The 20,941-nt window shown below is 42.1% G+C and overlaps 1 protein-coding gene across 1 annotated transcript in view; it reads right to left on the bottom strand.

Moving 5' to 3' along the window:
- The window catches only part of KIF20B (kinesin family member 20B), a 64,092-nt gene extending 53,964 nt beyond the window's left edge, over window positions 1-10,128 (bottom strand). Inside the window, exons 1-6 of the mRNA XM_081104309.1 lie at window positions 10,079-10,128; window positions 9,537-9,712; window positions 3,191-3,277; window positions 2,983-3,099; window positions 2,109-2,247; window positions 1,368-1,552 (exon numbers count right to left, since the gene is read on the bottom strand). Of these exons, the coding sequence (XP_080960435.1) occupies window positions 1,368-1,552; window positions 2,109-2,247; window positions 2,983-3,099; window positions 3,191-3,277; window positions 9,537-9,683 (675 nt within the window). The 5' untranslated portion in view covers window positions 9,684-9,712; window positions 10,079-10,128. The remainder of the gene's footprint in view (window positions 1-1,367; window positions 1,553-2,108; window positions 2,248-2,982; window positions 3,100-3,190; window positions 3,278-9,536; window positions 9,713-10,078) is intronic.
- Between the last annotated feature and the right edge of the window lie 10,813 nt (window positions 10,129-20,941).

Here is a 20,941-nt window from a genome sequence, read left to right as displayed (position 1 = left end):
AAAGTAACAAGACATCTTAATTTTTTTCCTTCTTTATGCTAATCATTTCCTTAGGTATATACCTAAGTCTTAATTGGTAGAAGTAATAAAAAAAAAATTTAAGTTCTCACTCTTAACAGTATTGCCAAATTGCTTTCTAGAAACACACTTTATAATCAGTATATGAAAATAACTCATTTTTTAACATTTTTAATTTTATAGGCAAAAACCTATTTTGTTTTAAATAGAAATAACTTAGGAAAATTTTTTTCACTATGAATTACTAATTTTCTCTATTATCTATGAAATTTTCTAACCATCTCCATGATTTCTGTTAATATACTATTTTACTTTCACAGATCATCATCATGAACTCTGAACTCCACTAATCAACAACTTTTTACTACCTTGACACCCTGATTTCTAAATATCTTAAAAAAGAAAATCCCCACCATATTTTGATAATATTTATAAAAGCTGTCAGTAATTTTTAATAATTGTAATAAGATAAATTTCTGAAAACATAAAATTCAGAAGGCAGAGGTGAAATAGGCAAAAAACAAAAGAGATCAAAACATAACCTAATAGGTAAGAGACACATGAATTAAGATAGTAAGAGACTTAAAATGTATTATATGAGCAAGTTATATTAACTATGTATAGTAAAATCTCATTTTTGTTTACATAAGACTATATCCTACCTGTAAAGATATATGCAACCATATATATGACTTTTTTGTATATATATACACACACACACATATATGTACATATACTATACGTGTGCGTGTGTGTGTGTGTGTGTGTGTGTGTGTGTGTGTATGGGCAAAGTAAGTTTAACATTGTAATACAAATAAATAATAAAATAATTAATACAAGAATAAACTGTTTCGCATACTCCCAATGGTAAACCTACTTTTGCCATCCCTGTATAGAAAGCTGTTTATAGATTTTTGTAATAGAAAGAAAAAGATCATAAAGGACACTTTCCAATCTGTTAATGGTAGTTTTTTTCTTCAAAAATGAAATTATAAGAAATTTACACTTTTTTTCATATTCCTTTTAGATTTTGTGTGTGTGTGTGTGTGTGTGTGTATATTACTTTTACAAATAAAACATTTTTTAAATCATTGCATAGTAAATACAATGTGTTTCTACAACAACCAAGAAAAATTTCAGAACTATTTACATTTGTTTTGTTTAAATATTTCTGCTGTATGTACAAAATAGAAAAAGAAGAGATGTCTTCCAACAAGCTTTTAGTAGTTTTCTCAAAAAGACAAGACAACTACCACCACCATAAATATTCCAATATAGGCTGAAACAAACTAAAGAGCTTATAATAGGTCATGGTTTTGATATATTTACATACTAAAATACTTCCATACCTCTTTCACTTGCCGAAGCAATGCACTTTTACTAGCAATTTCTTTTTTCTCTTGGTCTGGTGATAACCGTAAATATTCTCTGGATCTATGTGGTTTTAGGTTCATTTTTGTATATAGTCTTCCCTGAAGACTATCAAATAATACACTCAAAGCTCGAGGCAGAATGCCAGTATTTTCTTCTGTGCCTGTGAAAAGAATTTTTGTTTTATACTCCCTCAGAGTTAAGAAAGCAAGAACGTCCCTGGACTACCAATGCTCCTTTTATACCACCATAGACAAAAGTAAACAGCTAAGACAAATGTGAGAGAAGGTGAAGAATTACTCAGTTTATAACTCTGGTTCATTGTATAATCGACATTTTATCAATTACTATTTGATGCAAAACCTGAAATTTCACATTCAGATTATGCCATAGATTTGCAATCACCCATAATCACAAAGTATAATAGTAAAATGAAACAAAGTCGTTCCCTGGTTATCCATGCTCAATTCACTATGTCACATCAATCGTTTTTTCTGAATTTTTATCATCTAATTCTCTATCATATGGGTAGTTTCATAAATGACTTAACTCAATGTGAATTAAAAGCCATCAGCAGTACACATTCAATTATTCATTACTATTAAAAATGGAGCAAATGTACTAGGTAATGGAAACATAATTACATGCAAGTATTATATGAGTGGATATTAGTACTTCATTTTTTCTAACAACAAAAAAAAAGCAACAAAGCAATTTACCTTGAAATGTATATGTTTTTCCTGAATTAGTTAGCCCATAAGTAAAAATCAGCCGACTTTGTCCTTTCAAAAAGTCTTTTACTGGCTCCATAATGCAACCCTGGAAGAATTCCTTCTGTGTAGTTTCTGGACCAAAAACCTAAATAAGCATTTTTAAAAACAAATCTTTTTAGAAAATTCAAGTTAATATTCACAATGAGTTCTACCCTACCTCCGTGTACATGAAAATCCTGAAGAGGAGATATAGAACCCCCCAAAAAAGAGAGAGATAAATGTTTAAATTTATTTCGTTTTGTAAATGAATCTCTCGTTTAAAAATGTTAAATCATTTTATGATTCATCCTTAAAATAGGTGCCATATCCCTAACTCTCACAAGTAAACTTGATAGTTTACCTACTCTGATGAAGTTTTCAAGATAGAATTCTGACCCAACCGAACAAGTTTTCATCTGAATTTGGGGGTGCGGGGGGGGGCGGGAAAAAAATTTTTTTAAGAAAAATTTATTATAAGAACTAAACTGTGATTTATTCACATATAAATTTACAGACCTGGAATTTGAGTCCTACCCTTGAGAAAAAAATACTAGTGCCTAAGATCTAAGTTCCATAAGCAGAAGATAAATATAGCTAATTATATACAAATATGTAGCAATTTAACCTAAGACAAGTATCTTTGCCTTCAGCCCTAGCCAGTTTGGCTCAGTGGATAGAGCATTGGCCTGCAGACTGAAGGGTCCCGGGTTTGATTCTCGGGCAGCCAATTCATGATTCTCTCTCATCCTTGATGTTTCTCTCTCTCTCCCCCTCTCTGAAATCAATAAAAATATTTTTAAAAAAGAAAAAGAAAAATCTTCAGATTCATATGAGTATTTACCTTAGAAAAACTGAATTTCTGTGCCACCTGCCCAGAGCTTTTCTCACTTAACCGAGCAAGGATACTTTGAGGATCTTTCAGCAGAACAGTCTGTGAGTCCAGCATATACACACAGCCCTAGAACAAATAAAAAATAATCCCACAATAAAAACAATAATGAAAACAATTATATTTTGCCCATTTAATGAAGATATAATGCAACACAAACCTCAGACTCATGTTCTTTTTCTGACTGTGTGAATGGTCTTATTCGAAGACAAACCTGAAGATAATCTTTGGATTCCAAACTGTTTGCCTATAAATGAAGAACAAAATAATTGTATTTAAAAAATACAAAACGTGACTCTTCAGAGATTATCCTTCTTTAAAGTGGCTGTTATATAACAATCAATCTGAGATTATACAAAATCTCTAAGCGGACAATGATTCTCATTTTTGACCATTTTATATATACAAAAACCAAATCTTAAAAAAAAATATTGCAAAACTTCCTCTACCTTCTATATTTACACTTGAAGTTTACAATAAGCCATTTTTACCATAACATCCTAACCTTTCTTACTAGTAACAGAGTCTAAAGCACTAAAACACAGAACTCTGGAATAAATCACAAATAACCAGAATCCCCTATCAAACCAAATGCTCAATTCCATCATGAATTTAGAATATTTCTGCTATATAGCATCCTCTTTACCGTTTCCTTCAGGGAAGAAATGAGCCTACCTCATTTTTAAAATGCAATTATTATGTCCATACAAAGGTTTGTATACAAAAGTACACAGGAGCTTTGTTCATAACAGCCAAACAACGTAAACAGCAAGTGAATGGATAAACAAATTGTGGAAAATCCATACTATGGACACTTTCTTTTACACACAATATGCATGAAACTCAAAATAATTATGCTAAGAGAATGAGACCAGAACCCAACCAAAAAATAAAAGAGCACATAACTTTGATTCCATTTATATAAAATTCTAGAAAGCACAAACTAATATGTAGACCAGTGGTTCTCAACCTTCCTAAAGCTGCGACCCTTTAATACAGTTCCTCATGTTGTGGTGACCCCCCAACCATAAAATTATTTCCGTTGCTACATGATAACTGTAATTTTGCTACTGTTATGAATCGTAATGTAAACATCTGATATGCAGGATGTATTTTCATTGTTACACATTGAACATAATTAAAGCATAGTGATTAATCACAAAACAATATTAATTATTTATGTGTTTTCCGATGGTCTTAGGCGACCCCTGTGAATGGGTCGTTCAACCCCCAAAGGGGTCGCGACCCACAGGCTGAGAACCGCTGATGTAGACAGAACACTAATCAGTAGTAACTTAGATGTGTGGTATGAGGAAGGAATTTTAAGGAAGTGCAAGAAAACTTTTAGGGGTAATAGAGATATTCACTACTTGATTGTAGTGATGGTCTTATGAATATATGCATATGTCAAAAATGCCCTAGATCAGCAGTTCTCAACCTGTGGGTCGCAACCCCTTTGGCGGTCAAACGACCCTTTCACAGGGGTCGCGTTGCCTAAGACCATCCTGCATATCAGATATTTACATTACGATTCATAACAGTAGCAACATTACAGTTATGAAGTAGCAACGAAAATAATTTTATGGTTGGGTCACAAACATGAGGAACTGTATTTAAAGGGCCAGAAGGTTGAGAACCACTGCTCTAGATGGTTTTTCTCAGTGGTTAGACTTAGAGCCTCAGCCTGCAGACTAAGAAGTCCCTGGTTCAATTCTGGTCAGAGGCACATGCCCTGGTTTCAGGCTCGATCACCAGTGGGGGTCATGAGGGAGGCAGCAGATCAGTGATTCTCTCTCATCATTGATGTTTCTATCTCTCTCTCCCTCTCCCTTTCTCTCTAAAATCAATAAAAAATAAAAATAAAAATAAACTTGCCCTGGATGGTTTTCTCAGTGGTTAGAGCCTTGGCTTATAGACCATAGGGTTGTGGATTCAATTTCTGGTCAAGGGCACATACCTCAGTTGCAGGTTCAATCCCAACATAACCAGTTGATGTTTCTCTCTCTCTCTCTTTTCTCTCTCTCTCTCTCTCTCTCTCTCTCTCTCTCTCTCTCTCTCTCTCTCCTATCGCGCTTTCTCTCCCTCTCCCTCAATCCACTCCCTTTCACTCTCTAAAAATCAATGGAAAAAATATCCTCACTCCTCGGGTAAGGATTAAAAAAAAAAGAATTATTATAAAACTACAAAAATAGATAGTGAAGTATAGCTATAAGGATAGACATATAGGTCAATTGAAGAGAATAATCCAGAAATAGTCATTTGATTGTCAATAAAGGCACTTACAACAATTAACAGGAAAAAATAATGCTGAAATAATTAAATAAATGGAAGTTAAAATAAATAAATAATCCAGCCTGAACCTCTCTATCAACTATACACAAAAACTAGTTCAAGACCTAGCTGGTTTGGCTCAATGGATAGAGCGTGGGCCTGAAAACTGAAGGGTCCTGGATTCAATTCCGGTCAAGGGCCTATACCCCGATTGCAGGCTTGATCACCGTCCCTGGTTGGGGAACATGCAGGGGGCAATTAATTTATGTGTCTCTCTCACATCAATGTTTCTCTTTCTCTCTCTCTCTCTCTGTCTTTCTCTCTTTCTCTCTCTCTGTCTCTTCATCCTCCTTTCCACTCTCTAAATATCAATGGAAAGGTGTCCTCAGGTGAGGATTAACAAAAAAATAAAATAAAAAGTGCTATCATAAAAAAAAATTAGATAGATAACAAAATATAACAATTAAAACAAAATTTAGAACCATTACTAGATGAAAATAAACCTCTGCTAATGAAGACACCATTAATCTGACAAAGGATATGTATACACAATCCTATCTAATAATAGAGAAACATGGTAATTAACCATAACTTCACTACCCTTCCCATAGGCTAATCAGCAGGATATGCAAATTAACTGCCAACCAAGATGGCAGCCAGCACCCAGGCACCTGAAGCAAACAGGAGGCTTGCTTGCTCCAGTGATGGAGGAAGCCAAGGTTTCCTGCCTGCCACTGCCGGCCTCTGAGCTTAAGTCTAAGAAACATTGTTGCAATTATAGAAGCTAAACAATCCCCAGAAACCTGCTTTCAGCCAGCCGGGCCTCAGAGCTGGAGTTGCAACAGTGTTACAATTATAGAAGCTAAACAAAGCCCAGATACCTGCTTTCAGCAGCCGAGGTCTCAGAGCTGGAGCCGAGCCTCAGAGCTAAAGCTGGCTCTCAGCTCCAGTGACAGCCATAGAAGGTAAGTAAATCCCAGAATAAAAGAAAAAGAAAAAAAGGAGAGGTTGGGAGCTTCAGTCACCCGCCAGCTTGAAAACAGCCCTCAGCCCCTCACCCAGACTGGCCAGGCACCCCAGTGGGGACCCCCACCCTGAAAGGGGTGTGAACAGCTGCAAACAGCCATCATCCCCTCATCCAGGCTGGCCAGGCACACCAGTGGGGACGCCCACCCTGAAGGGGGTGTGACCAGCTGCAAACAGCCATCATCCCCTCATCCAGGCTGGCCAGTGGGACCCCCAACCTGATCCGGGACACCCTTCAGGGCAAACAAGCCGGCCCCCACCTGTGCACCAGGCCTCTATCCTATATAGTAATAGGGTAATATGCAAACTGACCCTAACAGCAGAAAGACTGGGAATGACTGGTCACTATGACACACACTGACCACCAGGGGGCAGACTCTCAATGCAGGAGCTGCCCTCTGGTGGTCAGGTCACTCTCACATGGAAGGAGCTCTGCTCAGCCACAAGCCAGGCTGACAGCTGCCAGTACAGTGGTGGTGGTGGTGGGAGCCTCTCCTGCCTCCTCAGCAGCGCTAAGGATGTCCGACTGCAGTTTAGGCCTGCTCCCCGCTGGCAAGTGGACATCCCCCAAGGGCTGCCGGGCTGCCAGAGGGATGTCTGATTGCCATCTCAGGCCCAATCCCCCAGGGAGCAGGCCTAAGCCAGCAGGTGGTCATCCCCTGAGGGGTCCCAGACTGCGAGAGGGCACCGGCCGGGCTGAGGGGCCCCTTCCCCGCTTCCCCCCCCCACCCCCCGTGCACAAATTTTTGTGCACCGGGCCTCTAGTATATATATAAAATTCTCTCAGATATAAGACAAACAACCTAATTTTTAAATGTGGAAATGACTTGAAGAAACATTTTGCAAAAGAAGGTACAGAGATGACCAACAATTACTTGAAAAGTGCTCATTAGGGAAATGCAAAATAGAACCATAAAAAGTACTATTACACACTCACAAAATTACCAAGCGTTGCCCTGCTGGTGTGGCTCAGTGGTTGAGCATAGATCTATGAACCAGGAGTTCACAGTTCGATTCCTGATTGGGGCACATGCCCAGGTTGCAGGCTCCATCCCCAGTAGGGGCCTTGCAGGAGGCAGCCAATCAATGGTTCTCACTATTGATGTTTATATCTCTCTCCCTCTCTGAAATCAATAAAAATGTATTTTTTTTTAAATTACCAAGAGATGGCAAAGAAGTTGGAGAAGCTGAGACCTGCACTGCTGCTACTGGTAGAGCCACTTTGGAAAACAATTTAGCATTTTCTTATGAAGTTAAATATGTACTTATATTACTAAGTATTTAACCAAAAGAAAAGAAAGCATAAGTTCACAGAAAGGCTTCCACATAAATGTTCACAGCAGCATTATTTGTAAGGGCCCCAACTGGAAACCATCCAAAGTACATCAAATTGTAAATGGAAAGATATGTGGCATATCTGCACAATGGACTACTACTTAGCAATAAAAACTAACAAGTTACTGATACATGATGCATGATGAGTCTCAAACACACCATGCTAAGTGAGGGGTCAGCAAATTTTTTTCTGTAATGAGCCAGACAGTTAATATTTTAGGCTCTACAGGCCCTATTACGATGGCCACAACTACTCGACTCTGCTACTATAGTGCAAAACAGACCTAGAAAATAAATAAATAAATATGGCTATTTATTTATAGATAGTGAAGTTTAAATTTCACATCAGAAAACATTCTTTTTGTGATTTTTCTTCAACCATTTAAAAGTGTAAAAACCATCCTTAGCTTGTGAGTATTACAAATACAGGCAATACACACACAAGAAAAGGCTATTATTTATTGACCCTAAGTAAAAGGCCACACAAAAGACTACATAATGTATGATTTCATTATAAACCAAGAAACACGTGTCCCTTCTTACCTTTTCTCCTTTCTTTCTCTATGATTAAACTAGAGGCACGGTGCACGAAATTCAGGCACTGGGGAGAGGGGGGGTCTCTCAGCCTGGCCTGCACCCTCTCCAAGTCCAGGAGCCCTCAAGGGATGTTGGGCCTAAGCTGGCAGTCAGACATCCTTCTGGCTGAGCGGGGCTCCCCCTGTGGGAGCTCACTGACCACCAGGAGGCAGCTCCTGCATTGAGCATCTGCCCCTTGGTGGTCAGTGTGCATCATAGCAACCAGTCATTCTGTCCTTCGGTCAATTTGCACATTAGCCTTTTATTATATAGGATGAGTCAAAGTGAAAGACCCTGACACATGATAGCATTAAATAAGCATTGTTCTTTTATCTATGTTCCTATATGCCCCTTTCCCTTCCATCATTCTTGATAGTCTATACCCATGCCACCCAGAACGGGTTAGTACATCTCTCTAAAGCATCAAAATTAACAGTCTGAAAGGTAACAAATAGAATATAAATGGACTGACTCAAAAAGTCTACAAAGACACAAACCAAACATTACAGTGGTAGTAAGTAGGACTTTTATTTTTTAAACACTACTGAATTATTTTAACTTTTAAAAACCTGTAATTTTTTTTAAAGTAAGGCCTGCAATTCCTAGGGGCATAGTGGACCTATTACTTGAAAAGTAACTGTTCTATATTTAAGGCATTGTGAAAAAATTACTGAGATAAGAAGTGTGAAGGCTAAAAAAAAATAATTTTCTTCCCACCTAGCTGGGCTAAAAATCAAATTAACAGAGACAGACTGACAGGTGAAACTGTCCAAAGCCTATTATACGTATATACATTTGAAGGTCCATAATAATATGAAAACCCCAAAGAGGCACTGGGCAATTCAAGCTTATATGCCATCATGGAAAAAGAAGAAAGGGGTGGGGGGGCAGGGATTTTGAAGGGGAATCAAGCAAACAAATACCTGCCAAGTAACCCAGAAACATGGAAGGGGTCTAGCTTGGATCTTTCCTATCCACCATACTTAATTCAAATTAGGCTAAGGTGAAAATCCTTAAGGTAAACTTGCTAAGATTCCCCTCCTGAAGCAGGCCTTTCCATCCAAATTACCTTAGACAAGAAAGGGGGAGGTTCAAGATTCTTCTGAGTCATTGTTTTTTAATAACCAACTTAAAATCAATATCCCAAAAGGCTCATCTTAAGATGGCAAAACTTTGGTCCTCTTTAAAAGGTTGCCCTAAACCACCACGTCTGCTCTAGTCGTACCTGTTTGCAAGTTTGTGTGCACCACATATATTTCCACTCAATTATGAAAACATAATATTTTTCTTGTACTTACCTCAGTGCTTGAAGCAGCTAAGGAAAATTCACGAGAGAGATCCAACTTAATGCTTTCAACATTTATTTCCGAAGGCCTTGCAATTGGGTCAGCACTAAAAACATAAGATGGTCTAGGCACCCCATCCTTATTTACATTAGATTCCATTCTGCAAGAATAACAACTTCTTTAGGCATCTGTAATAAAGCACCATTTAAGACTATGGAGTTTAAAAAGTCTGAGTCCAGCCATACATCCCCCATATAACTACATTTCCAGAGAAGGAAAACATTAAACGCTTCATCTATAACAGGGGTGGGGATCGTCCAGCCTGCAGGCCATAAAAGGCCCCTGAAATCATTTGGTCTGCTCTGCCAAGGTACTAGGAGTGAGTTAATTAAATGTTTGACCAAATATAGCAGGCTTATTTTTAAGCTGATAATTTTGGATGGCCCTCCAATGATGTAGTAAATATCCAAATGGCCTTTGGCAGAAAAAAGGTTTCCCACCCCTGCTCTATAACATGAAGACCCAAGGAAAAGACAAAAGACCAAATTACTTACAGATTCTGAATCAAATACAACAGCCTTCAACTATGATTCATATGATCCACCTATGGATAAATTCATCCAAGGAGATTTCATTAGTAAAGGTCAGGCAATATAAAACATTTCTATTTCTGCCTGAAACCCTCTCAGAAATCAAATAGTAAGGGTGGTGTAAATTAAAACCTTGAGTTATTTCAGTTATTTAGTGTCTTCTAAAGAACGTTACTTACAGACTTTGTAACGTTTTGGCATTTAGGCGTTCAACTTAGTTACCTGGACAATTCGTTTCAACTGAATTCTTCCAAATAATGCAAACGAAAATGGAAATAAAGTATGTGGAAATAAAGGATGTGGAGATATTCAAAACAGTACCGGACACATCAGTCAATGCATCATTCCATGCGTCAGTAAACTATTACAACTAAATGAAACATCAAGTCACTAAAATAATCGGGGATAACCTTAACTGAAAAAAATATTAACATTCAAGCATTTACCAAGAATCTACTGGGTGCATAATACCAGAGTAAAAAGAGAGCTCCCTGCTGTTCTTTTGACAACATTATGAAATATCCAGGTCAGGGACTCCCAAACTGTGGTTCCGGCTCAGGAAAACAGTCCTGGGCACCCAGAGGTGATATATCAATGAATCAAATATGGTCCCTGCCCACTGATCCATAGAACAGGCCAGGCACGTTAGTGCAAAAACCCAATGAGGTGCCAAACTCAAAATTTCTACCCAGACCCGGAATCCAACTGCGACCTCCCGGCTCACAGGTCGACGCTCAACCACGTCACCGGGACGCTGCCTTGTTTTACAAACAACAACAAACCTGAATGTGATCACCTTAAGCAAGGATAAATAACTTCAGGCCAGGAACTCCGTTAACTAGTCCTTCGACAAGGGATATCATTAGAGAATTACGACAGGCAGGAATCTCGGGGGCAGGAGGTGGAATGTGATGAGGGAAACGGAAACTTTCTAACCTGGCGGATGACAGGCAGCAATCACTGCAACTCGCCGCACACACCCCCTTCCGCTCGGCACCGCAAAGCCCCAAAGGACAAGCCCCAGCCAGGCACCCCCAACGGTCTGAAAACAAGTGCCGAGAGGACTGCGACAGGGCCCCCCTGCCCCCCGCCAAAGAGGGCTCGTCACATGCCACGCAAAATGCTCACCTCGCCGATCCAGGAAAAACGGTTCGGCAATAGGGGCCCATTTCTCGACAACAGCGGCAACAATGAAAATATTAATGCCTGCAAACACTTAGTGCCTACTGTATACCGGCCCTGTTTCTAACAACTTCACCTATGTCACTTTACCTTCACAAGAACCTGAAGGGCGGGTACTATTATTATTACCCCCACTTAGCAAGTAAGGAGACGGAGGCCCAGAAAGATTAAATACGTTCCCCTGCGTCATTCAGCTAACAAGGCGGGGGGGGGTACGAAATTTAAACCCTGATACTCAGGCGCAACCCTCCATCGCGTACCCAGTTCCCGAGCGTCCGCTCAGGGGCGTACCGAGCCTCCTAAGCGGGTGCTCAGATCGCCAGAGCCGTTCCTCCGCCTCGGGCCTGGCGTGTGCGCAGGCGCCCCCCTCCTTCTTCGCACCCTCACCTGGGCCAGCGCCTCACCGGCGAGGAAGCGCAGCCTGGCCCCCTCGACCTGGGAGCGCCACGGCGAAACGTGTTTTCAAATTCAAACGATGGCGGCCAGGGCACCGCACTGAATGCTGGGAGTGAGCGGGGCTCTTAATGACGCCGGAACACGCCGCGGTCTCGCGGAGTAGGCTTCCCACCCGCCCCCGGAAGACGCTTTCAAATCTGGGGGCGGGCCTCCGAACGCCGGGCGGCCAATGGGCGGAGGAGCTGGAGGGGGCCGGCCAGCGGAGGGCGGAGCTTCCCGCGGGGCTGGGCGCGACGTGCGGGCGCCGGTCTGGGATACGGTCCTGGAGACACTGAAGACCTGGCCGGGGCCGGAGGTGAGGCCGCTGCCCCCGGGCAGCCCCGCGACTCCCCTAGGACGGGTCCAGGAATGGCGGGGTCCCCGTGCAGCAGAACGGGACCCGCGTCTCGAGAGGCGCCTATGAGGAGCGCCGCCCGCACCCCGAGGGTCACTTCTCTCGGTGCCGGACCCTACCTGTCGTCTAGAGCGGCCCTAATGAACGAAGTAAAATTTTCCCAGAAAAGATGTCTAAAAGCATTTTCTCTTTACTTTCTATTTAAAATATAAAGAGCCACCGCTGTGAGGCGCTGTACGGTGACAATCTGAGTTCCATGCACAGGCAAGGTGTTGCAGAGCCCGGAATTAAGTGCCAGGACATCCTTCTCTGCTTCCTTTAAAGGGACCCTCTTCTTTCGAGTGTGGTGTTACTACAGCCATATGACAAGGATTTACTACTTAGGTCATTTCCCCCTGCTTGCTGTACTTCATTTTAAAGAAAAACAACTGCTAACGTTAACTGAACGTTCATTTACCTTGTGCCAGTCATGGTGCTAGGCTTATAAAACGCATTGTCTTACTAATCCTGAGAACAACCCTTTGAGGTAGGTACTGACAGGTTCAGAGGAAACTGAGATCCTATGGTTAAGTAATGTGCTCAAAGGTATAAGAGTATTATGGGTGGAGCTGGGATTTAAAATCAGCTGATTGACTTTAAGACCCACTCTCCTACATGTGGTCTTATTTTCAATTATTTTACTTGGTTAGTGGCATTTTTAGAATAGGTAGCTTAATGAACTTACTGTCTTCCTTTCCTTGTCATTCTACTAGTGACCTGGTGCATGGATTAGTGCACATTGAAAGGAAATTAATTAGAAGATGGCCCGTGGGGCGGAAGTGGGCGAGATGGGAAGAAGCCAACCTCCCCCTCTCCCCATCCCTCCCCAGCCCAGCCAGCCGCACCTGGGGTGGCACCATGACTCAAAGAGCATCTGTGGAGTGAGTGGGGTCCCTCTGGCAGGTGGGGTCCTTTGGCCTGGCCTGCAGGGATTGGGCTGAAACTGGCTTTCCGACATCCCCCAAGGGGGTCTCGGAGTGCGAGAGGGCACTCTACAAAGTTGCTGTCATACAGGGTGTGGAATGCAAATGCAAGTGTGCAGTAAACCAGATTCAGGCCAGCAACAACATACCCCACAGCCAAAGGTGGAATCACGGGGGCCCTGCAAGGAATCGGGCTCCCTCCTCTCAGGTTTCTCAGGTGGTTCCCACCTGAGAACCACTGCTGCCAGGTCACTGCATCTCTGCAGCTTCTGCATTGAGCATCTGCCCCCTGGTGGTCAGTGTGTGTCATAGCGATTGATCAGATGGTGGGAAGGACACTTAGCATATTAGCCTTTTATATATACAGTAGGTCCTTGGGTTACGTCGGAAATCCGTTCCTATGGCGTGATGTAATGCGATTTTCGCTGTAAGTCGGAACCCACCTACATAAGCACCTACGGCACTCACATGGAGCACATACACAGCAGTAATGAAATGAAACTAAAAAAAAATGTTAAAAAAAGATAACAATTCCTGACCTTTACTTGTGGTAAATAAATAATAAAAAAACATAAAGCACATATGTACATACGTCAAAATGATGGAACTTTTTTTTATAAATAAATGGGAGATGGTGACGTAACCACGAAACAACATATGTCAAGTCTGACATAACCCAAGGACTGCCTGTATAGATATTTATATCTCCCATAATCTACCTCTCTCTCCCCTCACTAACTTACTATTGTCTCCTCACTCAGCTTGCCTTCTTCCCCCACAAAATAATTATATTTGAGTTGAACCAGTTTGGAGTAAAGAAGAGGATGCAGGGCCAGGAGTAAAAATGAACAAAAGAAAGTAGCTGTAAAAGGGAAGAAAGCAGGAAATAGGAAAACTTGGCCCAAATCTGGTTTACAGCGCACTTGCATTTGCATTCCATACCTTGTATGACAGCAACTTTGCAGAGTGCCCTCTCGCACTCTGGGACCCCTCGGGGGATGTCTGAGAGCCAGTTTCAGCCCAATCCCCACAGGTCAGGCTGAAGGACCCCACCTGCCAGAGGGACCCCCCATGCCCATCACTCCACAGATGCCCTTTTCCTATTTAGGCTGGAACTCAAGTCTTCAGTGGGCTCAATGTCAGTCTCCATTGCTCCTCAGGCAAATCTACCCTTAAATCCACACTTCCTTTCATACCTCATATAATGCCTTGCCGGGAGCCGGTCCATCCTTGCTGTTTCAAGGGACCTGGCATATATGGCATACTGTTCTTAATATGTTTGCTCACCTTCTTGGCACTATGTGTTTTAACCAAGGTCACCTCTCTGAAAAAGGTTGTTTCCCCAGGTAGGGATTTTCCCCTGAAGTTAGGGAGGGAATAAAACCCCTTAACTAAGTGTCAGGCGGGTAATTAATCACTTTAACTACGAACAATCATGCTTAAGCTACATAATCTTTACTCCCTGGAATGGAGATAAGAAACGCCCTAACCTTTGGAATAGAGATTGATAGGATTGGAATCAACTGGTATAAATACAGATGTAACAAGACAACAGGACACAGAACCTAGACACAGAACCTACACAGAACCTAGAGACAGAAGAACTTCGCTGGAGAGAACATGGCAAAAGATCCTGGACAGAAACTAGCCACAGAACCTAGCGAGAGAACCTGGCTGAAGAACCTAGAGACAGAACCTGGCTACAGAACCTGGATAGAACCTGGATAGAACATGGCAAGAGAACCTGACTAGAAGCTGGTGACTGAACCTGGCTGGAAAACCTAGCGAGGGAACATGGCTACAGAACCTGGCTGGAGAACCTAGCGAGGGAACATGGCTATAGAACCTGGCTGGAGAACCTGGAGAACCTGGCTGGAGAACCTAGCAAGAGAACATGGACACAGAACTTCGCTGGAGATCCTGAACAGAACTTGGCTGGAGATCCTGGCTAGAAATCCTGGCTAGGCTGCTGATCAACTGAACGCTGTCTCCGTGTCATTCCTTCTTCGCCGACTCCGTCTACACCTTTGGGAACCCCTGGACCTGCTGGGGTTGGACCCCAGCAATGCCTTTATTGCTTTTACTAGCTGTTAACTAATTCCCAGATCTCTAACCCTCCAGATCCTGCATTTATTTATCATTTGAAATATTTATTGAAAACCTCCTATAAAACACGAGAGTAGGAGTTAGGGAAACAGTGAAGGAGATTGCAAAAAACAGACACTACCCTCAAGGAGCTTATATTCTAACTAGAGGCCCGGTGCACAAAAATTTGTGCACTCGGGGGGGAAGGGGGGATCCTTCAGCCCGGCCTGTGCCCTTTCGCAGTCTGGGACCCCTTGGGAGATAACGCCCTGCTGGCTTAGGCCCGCTCCCGGGTGGCAGAGGGCAGGCCCAATCCCTAGGTGCAGCCCCTGGTCGGGCTCAGAGCAGGGCCGATTGGGGAGTTGGGGCGCCGCCCCTGTCATGCACAGAGCAGGGCGGATCTGGAGGTTGCGATGCCACCCTCATTCACACTCAGGATAGGGCTGATTGGGGCTTTGGGGCACCGCCCCCTGTCACACTCAAGGCAGGGTTGATGGGGAGGTTGCGGCGCCACTCCCTGTCACGCACAGAGCAGGGCCAATCAGGGGGTTGGGGAGCTCCCCCCTGTCACTCATAGAGTAGGGCCCATAGGGGAGTTGGGGCACCGCCCCCTGTCACACACAGAGCAGAGCCCATCAGGGGGTTGGGGCACCGCAGCCTGTCACACACAGAGCCGGAGGGCGATCAGGGGGTTTGGGCACTGCCCCCTGTCACGCTGATCCCGGTGCCGGGAGGCCTCGCGGCTCCGCTGATCCCGGTGCTGGGAGGCATGTTACCCTTTTACTATATAGGATAGAGGCCTGGTGCATGGCCGGCTGGTTTGCCCTGAAGGGTGTCCTGGATCAGGGTGGGGGGTCCCCACTGGGGTGCCTGGCCAGCCTGGGTGAGGGGATGATGGCTGTTTACAGCTGGTCACACCCCCTTTAGGCTGGGGGTCCCCCCTGGGGTGCCTGGCCAGTCTGGGTGAGGGGCTGAGGGCCGTTTTCAGGCTGGTGGGTGACTGAAGCTCCCAACTGCTCCTTTTTTTCTTTTTTTTTTTATTCTGGGCCAGCTTTAGCTCTAAGGCTCCAGCTTTTAGGCCTCCGCTGCTGAAAGCAGGTTTCTGGCCTTTGTTTACCTTCTGTATTTGAAACAATGTTGCGATCCTGCTGGCTGAAGCCCGGCGACTAAAACTGGGGTTTTGTTTAGCTTCTATATTTGTAACATAGTTGCTTAGAGTTGCAGCTCAGAGGCCGGCAGCGGCAGGCGGGGAACGTTGGAGTCCTCCCTCACTGAAGCAAGCAAGCCTCATGTTAGCTTCCAGCTGCCTGGCTGCCGGCCGCCATCTTGCCTGGCAGTTAATTTGCATATCGCCCTGATTAGCCAATGGGAAGGGTAGCGGATGTATGGCTAATTACCATGTTTCTCTTTTATTAGATAGGATGGGAGAGGTAAGCAAGTTAAAAAAAAAACAAACAAATAATTGCCCATCTGGTGTTGCTAGTGGTTGAGCATCAACCTATGAACCAGGAGATCACGGTTCAATTCCAGTCAGGGCACAGGCCCAGGTTTCAGGCACGACCCCCAGTGTGAAGTGTGAAGGAGGCAGCCGATCAATAACTCTCTAATCATTGATGTTTCTATGTCTTCCTCTCTTTTCCTCTCTGAAATTAATAAAAAGTATTTTTTAAGTGCATTGCATTTTTTGATAGTTGTCTAACGAAGGTAGAGGCATGGTCACCCCCATTGCCCATTCTAATTTAATTCAGAATATCACAACACTGGCCAAAATACCCTGGTTCTAAAGCAACACCTTACCATTAATAGAAATATGTATAAGAAAAAACAAGTGTTAGGCAGGTTTTTATGTGCTTTGACTAATTATTCAAGGGGGCTTCCCCAAAACCAATCATTTGAATTGTCCCTTTGACGGTCAGTCAGGAGATTTCACTCCTTGGGACAGTGCACCATAGAAGATTCCAGATAAGTGAGGGTATGCCTTTCTTTTAGAAAGTAAGTGAATGGACTATAATGAAGGGAGAGGTGGGAGCACAGAATGTTTGCTCAAGGCAAAGGAAAACATGTGTTGAAGTAACGGGGGTGGGGGAATAAGTAAGGCTACGTAGACAAACGGACGGGTGGATTCCTGGTCTGACACTTTAGAAGTTTAGGACATTGGGTAAGGTCAATGGACCTTTCTGAACCTGATGCTTCCGAAATGCCAGTTCTTCTTAGGTACAGATGATACCCAACAAATGCTAGTTACTATTACAATGTAACATGAGAGTCCAATGTAGAAAAATAATATAAGCCCTAACCGATTTGGCTCAGTGGATAGAGCGTCAGCCTGTGGACGCAAGGGTCCCAGGTTCAATTCCAGTGAAGGGCATGTACCTTGGTTGCAGGCACATCCCCAGTGGGAGATGTGCAGGAGGTGGCTGATCGATGTTTCTCTCTCATTGATGTTTCTAACTCTCTATCCCTCTCCCTTCCTCTCTGTAAAAAAAAAAATCAACAAAATATATTTTAAAAAGGAAAGAAAAATAATATGCGAGTGACCTAGCCCCCACCTAACAAATATAATCTCTTCTCTCTTAAGGGAGAGAATCCTCACTGGATTTTATAAACATGTTGTATTTATTTGTTAGATTTTAAGCCCTTTTGGAATTATAAGAAGTGTGCTTTACTCATTTTTGTAAATCCCTCAGCCCAAAGAGACTTGGGACTGAGTGAACAGTCCTCAGTCTTTTACAATAGTTCACATTAGATGTTTGATTAAGGTATAAACAAATGTGGGGATGATGAGGATGAGAAGGAAAAGCTGGCTCTCCAAAAATAGGGCCCAAACCACAGAAGCTTAAAAGTCGTTCAAAATTCTAACAAATTCTTTCTAAGTTGAAGGAAATATTTTAGTACGATTCCTGAAATACATTTTTAATTCTGAGTCACAGTTGTGATGTGCAATTTGTGGAACAGCTATAAAAACAAATAGAAAACCTTTCAAATGAGTGGATATTTTGGGGAAGTTTGTGGGAGTGTGTGTGACATATTTGAAATAAACTGTTTTCTTTCTCTTTTTTTCCTGATTGCTCATTGTGGGGCAATACGTGACAGATTAGTACCAAACAGATAATTTGGTACAAAAAGAAACATCTATATTCAATGACTATAAATTTAGCATCTCCAGCCTCTTGCCAAGGCATCTTCATGTTATCCAGCATGGGGCTCAGCTACCGACTGTGTCAGTCAAACAGCCAAGAGTATCAGGTTCTGTTGCTAGAAATAGTCCAACTCAAATCATTTTGGCAGACAATACCCTCCCCTAAATTTCTTCGTTTAGTAAAGTAAATTTTAGGAGACTGAATTGAAGCAGAAAACACAAGTAATAGCCACAATCTCTACTGTGCAATTCCAAAGTAAGATAAAAATAAATGAATAAATAAACAAAAACCCTCTGAAACCAAGAGTGTTTTTTATAAGTTTGGTACCAGGACTATTTGGCAGCAAAACCTGCTGTGGAAAAACACGTCTCAGTGCTCATATCCATGAGCAAAAGTCATGCACCTTTTGCTACTTGCCGACATTTTGTGACTTGGGGATTAACAATTGCACTGTGAAAATACCCACAAGAGTAAAAGACGTGTCTCTGGGTAACAGTGAGAATAAGACAAGAAAGCATCTGTCTTTATCTATAACCCAAAGTGGAGTTATTGCAGAAGTTAGGTGGTGGAATGTCAGAGATATCTTACCAAAGAATATGGTGTGGAAGCTACTACCATGTATGACTTAAAGAAACATAAAGACAAGTTGTTGAAATTTTACAGTGACAGTGATAACCAAGAACTAATGAAAAATAGAAAAACATTGCATAGGACCAAAAATGATCTTGACCATGTTGATTGAATGGGTTCAACAACAATGAAGTAAAGATATTCCACTGACAGGTTTGTTGGTCATGGAACAAGCTAGACCATGCCATGAAGAACTGAACATTAAAGGTAAGTGTGAATATTCTGGGGGCTAGCTGCAGAAATTTAAAAAGCATCATGGGATCGAGTATCTTAAAATCTGTGGTGAAAAGGCTGTTGACAACGCTGAAAATTACATTGATAAATTTGCTAAGATAGTATCTCCAACTTCTTCTTGCCCTAAACAAATTTACAATGTTGATGAAACAGCTCTGTACAGCTGCTAGATTCCTAGAAAGAGTTTAACAATGGCTGAGGGAAAGTACCAAGAGGTTTCAAGGGTGATAAGCAAAGTTTGACTGTTCTTGGTAGTCCAAATGCCACAGGCACACTCAAGATAAAATTGGCAGGCCGAAACCGGTTTGGCTCAGTGGATAGAGCATCGGCTTGCGGACTGAAAGGTCCCAGGTTCGATTCCGGTCAAGGGCATGTACCTGGGTTGCGGGCACATCCCCAGTAGGAGATGTGCAGGTGGCAGCTGATCGATATTTCTCTCTCATCGATGTTTCTAACTCTCTATCTCTCTCCCATCCTCTCTGTAAAAAATCAATAAAATATATTAAAAAAGAAAAAAAAAGATAAAATTGGCAGTGACTGGGAAAAGCCTATAACTAAGACGGTTAAAAGGTGTTTGCAATTTACCTGTGCAATTACTATACAAACAAGAAAGCACCCATTACAAGAGAAATCTTTTCGGATTGGTTCAATAAGCCCTTTGTGCCAGCAGCACAAGCTCATTGTAAGCAAGCTGGACTAGAAGACAATTGCAAGATTTTATTGTTCTCAGACAACTGGTCTGCACAACCCCCTCCTCAGCTGACAAAAACACATTTTAAAAAAAACCAGGGATGGAGGAGGTGGCCTGAGTCCTCTGAACAGCCTAAATAAGGGATTATACCAATTTAGGTCTTCTTAAGTAAGACCTTTGGACCCACCTGTGTTTACCCCAGCTCACTTTTTCCTTACTAACCATTTTAGACATTCATATACATTATGAAAAAAAAGTCCAAGAAAATTGAGAGTACAAAGGAAAACTCTCCTGCCCTAGCTGGTTTTGCTCAGTGGATAGAGTGTCTGCCTGCGGACCAAAGGGTCCCAGGTTTGATTCTGGTCAAGGGCACATGCCAAGGTTCCAGGCTCGATCCCCAGTAGGGGGTGTGCAGGAGGCAGCCAATCCATGATTCCCCCTCATCATTGATGTTTCTATCTCTCTCTCCCTCTCCCTTCCTCTCTGAAATCAGTAAATATTAATATATATTAAAAAATCAATATATTAAAATCAATATATCTCTGAAATCAATATATATTAAAAAACTCTCCTGATGATCCACCACCCAAAGAAGACCACTGTTAACATGTTAGCATCTTTTTCTTCTTTTTGGGAGGGTGGTTCATATACATGTTTAAAATGTCAGCTATTATTACTATTGCCTGTTTCTTTTATAGTCAGAGTCAACTTTGCATTCCCTTTTTTCTTTTTTACTTATTATTATAAAATAAGCATTTTCACCCTTTTTTTAAAAAATGCTCTATATGAGCCATTTTCATGGCTGTCTAATAGTGTGTAATCTGGCCACATTATAATTCACTTAACTAGTTCCCTATTATTAGACACAGAGGGATTGTCTTCTAGGAAATCCTGTCCTCTGGGTTCCATACTTGGCCTCTCACGCTGGCATTGGTGTACGTGGCCAAGTGATAGGAGTTTCTATATTCACAGGATAAATATCTTCTTAGAGTCACCAACTTTTCACAAAATTGAAAGAGGAGATTCGTTCTAAAATAAACCCAACCCATGCATATTATGAAATAGAACTACGAATGTACATGAATGTTTAAGATAAAGCAAGAGAAGAATTTT

Source organism: Myotis nattereri, assembly GCF_964212035.1.
Source record: "Myotis nattereri genome assembly, chromosome: 13".
Classification (NCBI taxonomy): Eukaryota; Metazoa; Chordata; class Mammalia; order Chiroptera; family Vespertilionidae; genus Myotis; species Myotis nattereri.
Note: the sequence above shows the minus strand (reverse complement) of the source record. Positions and strands in the feature narration are given on the sequence as shown.